We start from the raw sequence: 14,654 nt of genomic DNA, 5'->3' as shown, positions 1-14,654 counted from the left end.
TGTTATAAGGGATGTGGTATTACACCTGGTTGCTAAGATAGATAGACTCCTGTTATAAGGGATGTGGTATTACACCTGGTTGCTAAGATAGATAGACTCCTGTTATAAGGGATGTGGTATTACACCTGGTTGCTAAGATAGATAGCCTCCTTTTATAAGTGATGTGGTATTACACCTGGTTGCTAAGATAGATAGACTCCTTTTATAAGTGATGTGGTATTACACCTGGTTGCTAAGATAAATTGCGTCATGTTATAAGTGATGGAGTATTACACTTGGTTGCTGTCATAGCTAGCCTCAAGCGATTGGGTATTATTCCTGGGTGCTATGATTGATATCCTTCTGTTATAAGTGATGTGACATTACACCTGGTTGCGAAGATAGATTGCCTCCTGTTATACGTGATGGGGTATTACCCTTGGTTGCTATGAACGATGGCCTCAGGTTGTAAGTTATGTGGCATTACACCTGGTTGCTTTGATAGATATAATCCTGTTATAACTGATGTGGTATTACACCTGGTTGTTTTGATAGATGGCCTCCTGTTATAAGTGATGTTTATTTTTATAGATTTTTTATTTCACCTTTATTTAACCAGGTAGGCTAGTTGAGAACAAGTTCTCATTTACAACTGCGACCTGGCCAAGATAATGCAAAGCAGTGCGACACAAACAACAACACAGAGTTACACATGGAATAAACAAACATACAGTCAATAATACAGTAGAAAAGTATATACACAGTATGTGCAAATGAGGTAAGATAAGGGAGGTAAGGCAATAAATAGGCCATAGCGGCAAAATAATTACAATTTGGCAATTAAACACTGGAGTGATAGATGTGCAGAAGATGAATGTGCAGGTAGAGATACTGGGGTGCAAAGGGCCCCAAAAAATAAATAAAAAATAACAGTATGGGGATGAGGTAGTTGGATGGGCTATTTACAGATTAGCTATGTACAGGTGCAGTGATCTGTGAGCTGCTCTGACAGCTGGTGCTTAAAGTTAATGAGGGAAATATGAGTCTCCAGCTTCAGTGATTCTTCAAATTCGTTCCAGTCATTGGCAGCAGTGACCTGGAAGGAAAGGCGGCCAAAGGAAGAATTGGCTTTGGGGGTGACCAGTGAAATATACCTGCTGGAGCGCGTGCTACGGGTGGGTGCTGCTATGGTGACCAGTGAGCTGAGATAAGCTGGAGCTTTACCTAGCAAAGACTTATAGATGACCTGGAGCCAGTGGACTATGGTGACAAAATGGATGGCACTGTGATAAACTGAATCCAATTTGATGAGTAGTGTTGGAGGCTATTTTGTAAATGACATCACCAGTGCAGTGGGCAGCTGGGAGGAGGTGCTCTTATTCTCCATGGACCTTACAGTGTACCAGAACTTTTTGGAGTTTGTGGTCCAGGATGCAAAATTCTGTTTGAAAAAGCTAGCCTTTGCTTTCCTAACTGCCTGGTTATATCGGTTCCTAACTTCCCTGAAAAGTTGCATATCGCAGGGGCTATTTGATGCTAATGCAGAACGCCACAGGATGTGCTGGTCAAGGGCAGTCAGGTCTGGAGTGAATCAAGGGCTATATCTGTTCCTGGTTCTACATTTTTTGAATGGGGCATGCTTATTTTAGATGGTGAGGAAAGCACTTTTAAAGAATAACCAGGCATCCTCTACTGACAGAATGAGTTCAATATCCTTCCAGGATACCCGGTCCAGGTCGATTAGAAAGGCCTGCTCGCTGAAGTGTTTTAGGGAGCGTTTGAGGGGTGATGAGGGGTGGTCGTTTGACCGCAGACCCATTACGGACGCAGGCAATGAGGCAGTGATCGCTGAGATCCTGGTTGAGACAGCAGAGGTGTATTTGGAGGGCAGGTTGGTTAGGATGATATGAGGATGCCCGTGTTTACGGATTTGGGGTTGTACCTGGTAGGTTCCTTGATCATTTGTGTGAGATTGAGGGAATCAAGCTTAGATTGTAGGATGGCTGGGGTGTTAAGCATGTCCCAGTTTAGGTCACCTTACAGCACGTGCTCTGAAGATAGATGGGGGGGCAATCAACTCACATATGGTGTCCAGCGCACAGTGGGGACAGAAGGTGGTCTGTAGCAAGTGGCAACGGTGAGGGACTTGTTTCTGGAAAGGTGGATTTTTAAAAGTAGAAGCAAATTGTTTGGGCAAAGACCTGGATAGTAAGATAAAACTCTGCAGGTTATCTCTACGGTGGATTGCAACTCCGCCCCCTTTGGCAGTTCTAACTTGTCGGAGAAGTTATAGTTAGGGATGGAAATGTCAGGGTTTTTGGTGGCATTGCTAAGCCAGGATTCAGACACGGCTACATCCGGGTTGGCAGATTGTGCTAAAGCAGTGAATAAAACAAACTTTAGGAGGCTTCTAATGTTAACATGCAGGAAACCAAGGCTTTTACGGTTACAGAAGTCAACAAATGAGAGCGCCTGAGGAATGGGAGTGGAGCTAGGCACTGCAGAGCCGGGATTCACCTCTACATCACCAAAGGAACAGAGGAGGAGTAGGATACGGGTACGGCTAAAGGCTATAAGAAATGGTCGTCTAGTACGTTCAGAACAGAGAGTAAAAGGAGCAGGTTTCTGGGCACGGTAGAATAGATTCAAGGCGTAATGTACAGACAAAGGTATGGTAGGATGAGAGTACAGTGGAGGTAAACCTACGATGAGAGAGGTATTGTCTCTAGAGACACCATTTAAACCAGGTGAGGTCACCGCGTGTGTGGGAGGTGGAACACAATGGTTAGCTAAGGCATATTGAGCAGGGCTGGAGGCTCTACAGTGAAATAAGGCAATAATCACTAACCAAAACAGCAATGGACAAGGCATATTGACATTAGGGAGAGTCATGCGTAGCCGAGTGATCATAGGGTCCAGTGAGTAGCTAGGTGGGCTGGAGACACAGTGATTCAGACAGCTAGCGGGCCGGGGATAGCAGGCTAGCAGAAGAGCCTTAGAGGGACGTCGTGACGGAAGAAGTCTGTTGTAGCCCCCTCGTGCAGTAATGTCGGCAGACCAGTCATGATGGATCAGCAGGGCTCCGTGTAGTAAAAGGATCCAGGCCAATTGGCAAAATAGATATAGTAGCCCAAGAAATTGGCTGATGAACCTCTTCAGCTAACAGTCCAGTATGCTCTAGACAGCTAGCGGGCCGTAGCTAGCAGGCTAGCAGATGGGCATTCAGGGTACGTCGCGATGGAGGAGCCTGTTGAAAAAAACCCTCGGGCGGATTACGTCGGTAGTCCAGTCGTGATGAATCGGCGGGGCTCCGTATTGGTTGTAAAAGGGTTCCAGGCCAATAGGCAAAATAGGTATTGTAGACCAAGGAGTGGCTGATGGACCTCTTCAGATAGCCGGGAGATGGGCCTAGCATAGGTTAGCTCCAGGCTAATTGTTTCTTGCTTTGGGACAGAGACGTTAGCCAGGAGTAGCCACTCGGATAGCAGCTAGCTAGATGCGATGATCCAGGTGAAAAGGTTCAGAGCTTGCGGTAGGAATCCAGAGATATGGTAGGGAAGAAGTACGATGTGCTCTGGGTTGAATCGCGCTGTGCAGACTGGCAGGAGTTGTCCGGGCTAAAGGTTAGCTGATGACCGCTAGCAGTGGCTAGCTGAGTACTAGCTAGTAGCTAGTTAGCTCGCTAGCTTTTGTTGGGGGTTCCGGTTCTAAAGTAAAGATAATAGCAGATCCATACCACATTGGGTGAGGCGGATTGCATGAGAGTATGTTGAAGTTGAGGTTAAGAAAAATATATTTTTAAAATACTGTATATGCAAAGAAAAAAAGATATAAAAAGATATATACACGGGACACGACAAGACAAAGACAAAGACGCCTGACTGCAAAGCCATCTTGGATAAGTAATGTGGCATTACTCCTGGTTGCTAACTTCTTGAGAATACAGGGGGTGCTGTTTTCGCATTAGCATAATTGCCTCTACAGATTAAACTGCCTCTTATTCAATTATTGCTGTTACTATATGCATATAACCATATACCATTGGATAGAAAACAAGCTATGGTTTCTAAATCCGTTTCAATTTTGTCTCTGAGTGAAACACAGGTCATTTGACAGCACTTTCCCTGAGCCAGAAGAAGATTGCAAGATGTGTATGCTCGCTTCAACGCTCTGCCTATATATGGTCACGCCACCTATGACCCGAAACACACTTCATTCGTCTTCCTCTGGGTGTCAGGAAGACGTCAGAGGAGAATTTTTTTGTTTATCTTGTACTGACGTGAAATAAGACCTATTTCTTTAGCGTGACCGACAACTTCCGGTTTTCTGAAACGCGCGTTTTAGAGGTGCAATTGTCTTTTGTTATGCTGACGTTACGGATGAAAACTATCTCCGTCTCGAAGTTTGTTTGATACATGTGACCATATCATCGTAATGTATGTTTTTTCAATATAGTTTAATCAGATTATTTGAATTTTTTCGGGAGTTTTGCCGTGTTCCGTTCTGTGAGTTTTTTAACTTTGGACAGGGACCGTGCCAGTCGACCAGTACCCAGGCTAAATGAAGAGGGAAAGTTGCCATTGTGAATGGATTGAACGACTCATCAGGACTAAGGACACCTTGATCAACATTCTGATGAAAGATCAGCAATAGTAAGACCCAATTTACGATGTTATTTCATATATCTGTCGTGCATGTGAACTGGTCGGGCGCGCCCAGCTGGTTCTGGCTGGCGTGGTTATGCTAATTTAGCTCTACATTTTGTTTTCGCTATAAAACATTTAATAAATCTGAAATATTGTTTGGATTCACCAGATGTTGGGCTTTCAATATCTGTACGCTGTGTATTTTTTCTGAAATGTTTTAAGACAAGTAATTAGTTATATAACGTTGGTCTCTGTAATTGTTCTAGCTGCATCAGCACTATATCAGATTGCAGCTGCAATGTAGAACTGTGATTTATACCTGAAAAATGCACATTTAAAAAAAAAAAACTATGCTATACCATAAATATGTTATCAGACTGTCATCTTATGAATTTGTTTGTTGGTTAGTGGCTATCAATATCTTAGTTTAGCCGAATTGGTGATAGCACCTGATGGAGTAAGAAACTGTTGGAGTAAGAAAATGGTGTCTTTTGCTAACGTGTTTAGCTAATAGATTTACATATTGTGTCTTCCCTGTAAAACATTTAAAAAATCTGAAATGGTGGTTTTATTCACAAGATCTGTGTCTTTCATTGGGTGTCTTGGACTTGTGATTTAATGATATTTAGATGCTACTATTTAATTGTGACGCTATGCTAGCGATGCTAATCAGTGTGGGGGGGGGGGGTTGGGGGGTGCTCCCGGATCCGGGTTAGGTACTCTGTAGAGGCTAAGATAGATAGCCTCCTGTTATAAGTGGTGTAGCATTACACCTGGTTGCTAGTGTGCAAGTAAAGTTTCTGAGGTGTACTGTAGAACTAATGATAAATGGAAAGAGAAGGTAGAGAATTGGGAAATAAAGAAGAGCGGAAAGATAGTGGATGATATGTCAGATGGAGGGATGTTGACAGAACGAGCGAATGTGAGGGAAAGAAGGAGGGAGAGGGGTTAATGACAGAGGGAAGAGGTAAAAGAGTTAAGCGATAGAGAAGAAAGAGAGGGAAGAGAGAGAGAGGCCATCTGAGGCCTAATTGATCTCATGTTTATTTACGAGGCTCCAGAGGTAAAGGGTGCTTTCAGAGACCCTGCTATCAATGGAGTGTTACCCAGCTCTGTTTCTCACTGTTTCTCACGCCCCCAAACACAGGTGGAATGGAAAACAGTGTGTGTGTGAGCGTGTGCGTGTGTTTGCACTCTTTTGTCTGTGCATACATCTGTGTGGGCGTCTGTGGAACATCAATCAAGACATGAGAAGAAAAATAATCCTCCTCAGTATTGCGGCTTCCATCGAGGAGAATGTATCATCTAGGAGAGAAAAAAATACCCTCTCATCATTTAACTCACAAATCACTCCCATCACACGCGCACACACACGCACGCACGCACGCACGCACGCACACACACACACACACACACACACACACACACACACACACACACACTTACGTAACATGCAACGCTGACCCTTGTGCAAAAACATGTGTGTGTTTCTGTATGTATACTGTACATGTGTGTGTGTTTCTGTATGTTCTGTATGTATACTGTACATGTGTGTGTGTTTCTGTATGTATACATTTAAGTCATTTAGCAGACGCTCTTATCCAGAGCGACTTACAAATTGGAAAGTTCATACATATTCATCCTGGTCCCCCCGTGGGAATTGAACCCTGGTCCCCCCGTGGGAATTGAACCCACAACCCTGGCGTTGCAAGCGCCATGCTCTACCAACTGAGCCACACGGGACCATATACTGTACATGTGTGTGTGTTTCTGTATGCTCTGTATGTATACTGTACATGTGTGTGTGTTTCGGTATGTTCTGTATGTATATTGTACATGTGTGTGTGTTTCTGTATGTTCTGTATGTATACTGTACATGTGTGTGTGTTTCTGTATGTTCTGTATGTAAACTGTACATGTGTGTGTGTTTCTGTATGTTCTGTATGTATATTGTACATGTGTGTGTATTTCTGTATGTTCTGTATGTATACTGTGCATGTGTGTGTGCGTGTGTTCTCTCCAGGCCATGGGTGTTTATCTGTATGGGGAGCTGATGGTTCAAGAGGACTCTGGGCAGCAGGCTCTGGCCAGGCGCTATCTCTCATTGGTCCAGGATGAGAAGGACCAATCAGCTCGCAGAGTGGTGGAGGAGCTGGTCGAATGAGCTGGCACACAACTGGTACTGACCCGCCCAGCTGAGCCTTCTCATAACTATAGGTACTATATGTTTCTGAACATTATTATGTACAAAGTGATGATGGGACCTTTCTATTATGTAAAGAACAGGCTGATGTGAGCTCATATTGCTCTGATACTATTCTGTATGATCTCGTCAATACAGTAGATGGGCAGACATGTACTGCCTCTTCATTGCCCTGTTTTCTCTAGTTCCTCTGCCACGTTTAGATGTTTGTAATGGGTCTTGTTTCGTCATTTTGCTCTGAAAGTGATACTGTAAAAAAGTATTTGTGTTGGGTGTATTTTGCCCAGCCTGAAGTGACTTGGCCATCTCTCTCTCACACATTCCTCCTCAAGTGCTGTTAGTGTGTACGTACACTACTGTTCAAAAGTTTGGGGTCACTTAGAAATAAGTAAATAAGTATCATAACAAAAAAGTCTGAAATCACAAATGCTCATATTCCTGCCATCTTTCTGAGCGATACAAAATTCATCTGTACAGTCACAACATGCCATTGGAATACAGGAGTGATGGTTGCTGATAATTGGCCTCTGTACGCCTATGTAGATATTCCATTACAAATCAGTTGTATACAGCTACAATAGTAATTTACAACATTAGCAATGTATACATTGTATTTCTGATCAATTTGATGTTATTTTAATGAACAAAAAATTAGCTTTTCTTTTAAAAACAAGAACACTTCTACGCGACCCAAAACTTTTGAAAGGTAGTATATGTGTGTGTGTGTGTGTGTGTGTGTGTGTGTGTGTGTGTGTGTGTGTGTGTGTGTGTGTGTGTGTGTGTGTGTGTGTGTGTGTGTGTGTGTGTGTGTGTGTGTGTGTGTGTAAGCTCAGAACGCTGCCTTTTCCGTGGTTTCACAGGAGCGCTGTCAGGATGTGTTTGTCAGGGCAGGAATGTGGGAATGTGTTCCTCAAACAAACTGACAGCAGACGAGGAGAGGAGGAGAGAGGGAGTGAGCGTTTTCAGAGAGAGGGGGAAATGAGAGGACCTAGTCTGCGGTTAGCCCTGTGCTGCTTTTTACTGTGTTTACCCTGAAATTCCTGTGTATGTGTGCTGCGTTTGTGTGTGTTGTATGTGTAACTGCACTGTCACCCACTTGGAGGGAAGGTGGTCTCAGGCTTCTCATAACAGCAAGGGGTTTATTTGTTATCTCCCTCCCAGCGAGGTGAAGAGAACAAAAATGTATGATTCAGAGAGAGAGGGGGGGAGTGAGGACTCTGAAGGAGTAGATATTTTCATAGTGTGGGCAATAACAGGAACACTAGAACTTTCCCTAGAAAGGAGAGCCTTTCAGCCATACAAACTATCTAACGAGGTCAGTCGTGATATAGGTCAGTATTCGACGTCCATCCATTTCTGAGGACGTCGGGAGATGATGTGGAAACCGGCCACTAGGGGCAACAGTGAGCGCTGTTAGCTTGAAGAAGTTTCGGTTTTGATTGGGTGTTGTGGATGGGGATGGCTGTACTTATCTGTCTCTGGTGTCTAAGGTTGCATGGTTCAATCCAGCGATAGAAAGTTGTTTTTGAGATTTTTGTTTTAACCATATCCCAAACCTTAACCCTTACCTTAACCATTCTAAGTTTATGCTTAACCTTAAGATGTCAGAGTTAATGCTAAACTTAGCCCTAACATAAAAAAAATCGGAGTTAATGCCTGAACTTAACCTTCCACACTTGTAGATTTGACCTTTGGAACAACTTCAAAATTAACCATTTGAAATTCTGATGTGAGACTTTGAGAGCTTGTTGATCTAGCGTACTAGGCTGCGAGGCTCCTTTATCTAGACATAAAGCAAACTCTTTATTCACTGTTCTTGCTCTGGATATCTACATATTCTGCCTGGTGTAATAACCACAGTCATGACAAGCCCTAGCCATTGCATACACACTGAACAAAAATATAAACACGACATTCAACAAGATTTTACTGAGTTACTGTTGATATAAGGAAATCAGTCAATTAAAATAAATGTAAATAAGCTTTGATCTATGGATTTCACATGACTGGGAATACAGATATGCATCTATTGGTCACAGATGCCTTTTATTTTTTTAAAGATAGGAGCGTGGATCAGAAAACCAGTCAGTATCTGGTGTGACCACCCTTTGCCTCATGCAGCGTGACACATCTCTTTCACATAGAGTTCATCAGGCTGTTTATTGTGGCCCGTGGAATGTTTTCCCACTCCTCTTCAATTGCTGTGAGAAGTTGCTGGATAATGGCTGGAACTGGAACACGCTATCATACACGTCAGTCCAGACTATCCCAAACATGCTCAATGGGTGACATGTCTGGTGAGTATGCAGGCCATGGAAGAACTGGGACATTTTCAGCTTCCAGGAATTGTGTACAGATCCTTGCGACATGGGACCGTGCATTATCATGCTGAAACATGAGGTGATGTAGGTGGATAAATGGCACAACAATGGGCCTCAGGATCTTGTCACGGTATCTCTGTGCATTCAAATTGCCATCGATAAAATGCAATTGTGTTCATTGTCTAGCTTATGTCTGCCCATTCCATAACCCCACCGCCACCATGGGGCACTCTGTTCACAATGTTGACATCGCCCACATGATGCCTTACACGATGTCTGCCATCTGCCCGGTACAGTTGAAACTGGGATTCATCCGTTAAGAGCACACATCTCCTCCAGCGTGCCAGTGGCCATCGAAGCTGAGCATTTGCCCACTGAAGTTGGTTACGATGCTGAACTGCAGTCAGGTCAAGACCCTGGTGAGGATGATGAGCACGCAGATGAGCCTCCCTGAGACGGTTTCTGACAGTTTGTGCAGCCCTTCTTCGGTTATGCAAACCCACAGTTTCAGTCAGCAAAGCTTTCCAAACTTGAGACATCTGTGGCATTGTGTTGTGTAACAAAACGGCACATTTTAGAGTGGCCTTTTATTGTCCCCAGCACAAGATTCACCTGTGTAATGATAATGCTGTTTAATCAGCTTCTTGATATGCCACACCTGTCAGGTAGATGGATTATATTGGCAAAGGAGACATGCTCACTAACAGGGATGTAAACAAATTTGTATGCAAAATTTGAGAGAAATAAGCTTTTTGTGAGTATGGAATATTTCTGGGATCATTTCAGCTCATGAAACATGGGACCAACATGGGATCAACCGGATATCTATATTCATGTCTGTCATATCTATCTCTACATCTATGGTTAAATATGTCGTATGGCTGTTACCATTTGGGACACATTATGGTCTTATAACCGGAGTTGCTGCTAAGTACTTGTCCAGATGATACAGAGATATACAGATACATCCTTCATCAGGCGGTGGCCAAGCAAGACAAGAAGGGTGCTTTCATCCACACACACACACGCGCACGCACACACACACACACACACACACACACACACACGCACGCACGCACGCACGCACGCACGCACGCACGCACGCACGCACGCACGCACGCACGCACGCACTCACACACACACACACACACACACACAGAGGATAGCTTTGTGTGTGCAGAGGGGTGGAGAAAGGTTTTCCAGGCGAGTGCTCTGTCTGTCTCTACTCGGATAAATCACTTTACACGCACACTCTGATGGGGCCCTTCCTGTCACAGTGGCTCTCTGTCTCTGTCCACTACTGTCTGGCCATCATCACTCACTTCCTCAGTACGAATCCACATATAATTCCAGCTTCAGTACAGGCCTAGAATAGAATAGAGTAGAATAGAATAGAGTCTGATGCAGTTCTCCCAACCTGGGGTCACAGAACCATTCGTTTTGACTTAATCAATTTTGTATTGACTTGTTCATGTCTCTGACTAAAAGGTAACACACTACACCAAAGAAGAAGGAAGAGACTAGGGCTACAATAACATGCCTGTCTGCTTGTCTGCCTGCCTGCCTGTCTGCTTGTCTGTCTGTTTGCTTGTCTGTCTGCCTGTCTGTCAGACTGCCAGTCCAAGATAACTTTTCCTCCACTTTGTTTTTAAAACAAGGGGGTAGAGATGGACTCACCCCCTCTCTTTTCTCCCCTCCCTCCCTGTCTCTTTTCTTCCCCCTGTACATGCCTGTGGAATCCCTCCTGATCCGCATAATGAGGGGCATATCATCGGTGTGGTGGAGCATAGCGAATGGGAGAGGAGGAGAGAAGCAGAGGTGGAGAGAAAGTGGGAGAGAAGGATAGAGAGGGAGAGAGAGATCCACAGGTTTGACCTTTCATGTCTCGGCTGTGATGGTTCATGGTGTGCTGAGAGTAAGAGCGAGGGAGAGCGAGGATTTACAGGTATCACCTTTAATGTCAGGATTCCTGGTACGCTGAGTTAGGGATAGAGAGGAAAAGAGAGAGAGAGAGGAAAAGAAAGAAAGAAAGAAAGAAAGAGGGAGAGAAAGAGAAGAGAGGAAAATAAAGAGAGAGAGTCTCCTGGTCTTTCATGTCTGCTCTGGGAGGGTTCCTGGCGTGCTGATTTGTGCCTTAAGATAAAATCACATTGCCAGGGATTACCACCCAGACCAGACCCTGCCGGTTGCCATGACAACTAGAGGCTCCACCACTCAGCTGCCCACAATAATAAAGTCAAATAAGACATGATGATCTGGGAGGGTGTGTGGTGTGCATGACGAGGATGAGAGGCCCCACACAGGGTAGAGGGGCAGGGGTGGAAACTTTTTGAGCACATGTGTCTCTATGTGGGTGTCTATGTTGAGCCCACCCTCATGAAAATGTACTGTACTACTGAATTACTCCCCATCACTACACAAGATCTACACAAAACCTACTGGTTTTACTACTTGATTGCTATTGAGATGTGTAGTAAACCAGTATTGATTTACGTAGTAATTTAAGTAGTAATGAGTGATAAATTGGGATGTTTCACTTTTGGTGAACACATATGTCCTACTCATGTTACTACATAATTCTCCCTTAATGATCAGCTTTTGGGTATCTACTATTTAAAACCTACACAATTCATACACGTTCACTATTGAATTACTACGTACTACTGCTGTATGCCTACTCAATCCCTATCTCAACAATTACTACTGTCATTTGTATGTGTAGTATTGTGTCACTACTGAATTTCTCCTGATCCTCCTTCATTTCCTACATAAACCCTTTTAAATTACTATTGAAACTGTCGCATTTACTACAGTTTGCTTATTTAAAATCACTATTGACATCTTGTTTAACTACTGTGTCACTACTAGGCTAGCGTACGTTATTTCCTCACATTTCAAACTGTAGGTATATCATCAAACAAGAAATAATACACTTATACAAACAACTGCATTTTAAAAAATGTAATAATTACATATTTCTTGACATATGTACACTTTTGTTAATCCCTTTGAGGCCTTGTCTTCATTCAACTTTGATTCATCTATCTTCAGTTCCTCTTTTTTTGATGCAGCCACATTACTCCACCACGTAACCTTTACAAAATAAAGACAAGCACAAGAGGCAACCAATTATATGCCATTTTCAATCACTTAATGTCACGTAAGACAAAACAGAAAAATATTTGATAAACAATGTTAATCTTACCAACAATGGCCTCATCATAATAACAATTATTTAAAAAACAATGGCCTCTATGTCTTCTTATGCCGAGGGCTAAACACAATACCGTTTTGGCTAGCAATCTTTTTAATCTGGTGTATGTATCTGCCAGACAGGCAGTGACCTCTCTCCCAGCAGGTACAGAGCTTAGCTGATTGGTGAACAGTGATTGATCTCCTCTTTGTTCACAGTGGCTAAGTTCTGCACCCGAGGAGAGCATGACAGCTAGAACCAGACAAAGAGATAAAGGGAGAGAGAGGTGGAATGAGAGGATTAGCTGACACCATTTCCCTCCGCCCCACACGTCTAAACCATATGAACAGTTTTGCATGCAAGATAAATTCCTCTCTCCTGTCTCTGCATGTCTGAAGAGACCCTACCTACACTGGAGTGGAGATGTACAGTAGGCATTTAGAAGTGTGTGTGTGTGTGTGTGTGTGTGTGTGTGTGTGTGTGTGTGTGTGTGTGTGTGTGTGTGTGTGTGTGTGTGTGTGTGTGTGTGTGTGTGTGTGTGTGTGTGTGTGTGTGTGTGTGTGTGTGTGTGCGCATCCATGGGAATTCGAACTTGGAGTCTCCTTCATAAGTTTGATGTGCTGCACAATTACTAATGAGCCTTGCGTTATGCTCTCCTGCCCATTCTCTGTTTCTCCCTCTCTCTTCTTTCTCACCACACCTCTCTTTCTCCAATCTCTCTCTCCTCCCGTGTCTCTATGATCTCTCTCTCTCTCTCTCTCTGGGCAGACTGATGGTGATAGGGATAGGGAGAGCTGGGGACACAGGAGACAGTGTTAATGAGAAATGAGGAGACACAGGCTCTGCTAATGCTGCTGCTCAGTGAACCACGATGACATGGACCCGGGAGGACCATCTTCCTCCTCCTCCACTTCCTTATCTTCCTCGTCCTCTTTTTTCGAACTACAAACAGATTTAATCAGCAGCACTAACAAATAGGGATGGGACTCAAAGTGATACTATAGGATTTTGGCAATTAGGTCCTTTATCTACTTCCCCAGAGTCAAATGAATTTGTGGGTACCACAAAGTATACCTTTAAAGATTTTGGCCACTGGCCCACAGGGATAGTACAACACAATTTCTGCTACCCTGGGTCCAAAGTCTGTGCTCTGCGATATTTGAAAAGACATTCCACTAGTCGGTGGGCTAGTTGGGCACATTTTCTACTAGCCCGGTCTGAAAAGTACTAGCCTCGGGCTAGCGGGCTAGTTAGAAACATTTTCTACTAGCCCGGTCTGAAAAGTACTAGCCTCTGGTTAGCCGGTTAGCTTAATTTCCATCCCGGCTAACAAATATGTTCAGGTCCTATTCATTAAAGCAATATCTATGGTCGATCTTTGCCATTACTACTACCTGATCGCACAATGCCATCTCTTATTTGAGTGTGCGATCCGGTACAGAGCATTGTACACAAACGAAAACTGTCGATGTTGAACTATTGAGCTCAGACAGTAACTAGCCTAATCAATAGCCCGGGGTTCAATCAAAAGCGTGTTGTCGTTAAGAGCATTGCACTTGACTTTTAAAGATAACTATGCTTGCGCCGACATCCACAGAATATCAGGGAAATTGCCTTTAAAAGCCAGATTGTCGCCAATGCAGTGTGCTGCTCTATAACATGTTTTTGATTGAATCCCAACCAATGGATCAGACTGAACGCACTGAGCTGGAAAGGCAATTGTGGTGGTGGTGCGGTCAGTGGCAGGGCGGGAAGCGGTAGGAGGAGAGCTGGTATAGCACTGTCGTCTTTTCTTCCTGAAACAAAATGGCGGTTGTAAGCGAAGACAGATGTGTGAATTAGAAATGAAGGCCATGTGGAGTCTGCCTGTAAAGGACTATATTTAGGGCCTGTTAAAAGAGTAATGACTATCAAAGGCCTGTAAAAGAGAGGAATTACCATCGGTGACAATATCTTAAGCTTGATTTATTACAGCCTAATGGGAGGAAAGTGGGGCACATCAAGCACAACGAAAACCTTACAGAAAGGAGAAACCCAACTTTTTTCACTCTAATGCCAGGAGTCAACCTAACTTTGCTCACTTTAATATCCTAGGTTAACCTCACTTTGTTCTCTTTTTATAAGCCTATTTTGAGGTGCCATATTCCTGGTGTGGGACTGTCTAACTGTTTCCCCAGCCAGACTCCAGCACCTCTGACTTGTTATTGGTGTTGTTAATATGGAGCTGAATGCATGAATGGAACTGTGAGAAATCAGAGCCATGTTATGTTAGACTTACTGTTCTTACTTAACCGCTTTCAGTGACACATACA

General features: G+C 43.7%; 1 protein-coding gene across 1 annotated transcript in view; it reads left to right on the top strand.

The window, feature by feature from the left end:
* Nucleotides 1-14,654, top strand: part of LOC129826592 (aminopeptidase O-like) — an 81,996-nt gene that overhangs the window by 62,269 nt on the left and 5,073 nt on the right. Inside the window, exon 4 of the mRNA XM_055887497.1 lies at nt 6,649-6,842. Within this exon, the coding sequence (XP_055743472.1) occupies nt 6,649-6,789 (141 nt within the window). The 3' untranslated portion in view covers nt 6,790-6,842. The remainder of the gene's footprint in view (nt 1-6,648; nt 6,843-14,654) is intronic.

Source organism: Salvelinus fontinalis, chromosome 28 (assembly GCF_029448725.1).
Source record: "Salvelinus fontinalis isolate EN_2023a chromosome 28, ASM2944872v1, whole genome shotgun sequence".
Lineage (NCBI taxonomy): Eukaryota > Metazoa > Chordata > Actinopteri > Salmoniformes > Salmonidae > Salvelinus > Salvelinus fontinalis.
This window is presented reverse-complemented; position numbering and strand designations above follow the sequence as displayed.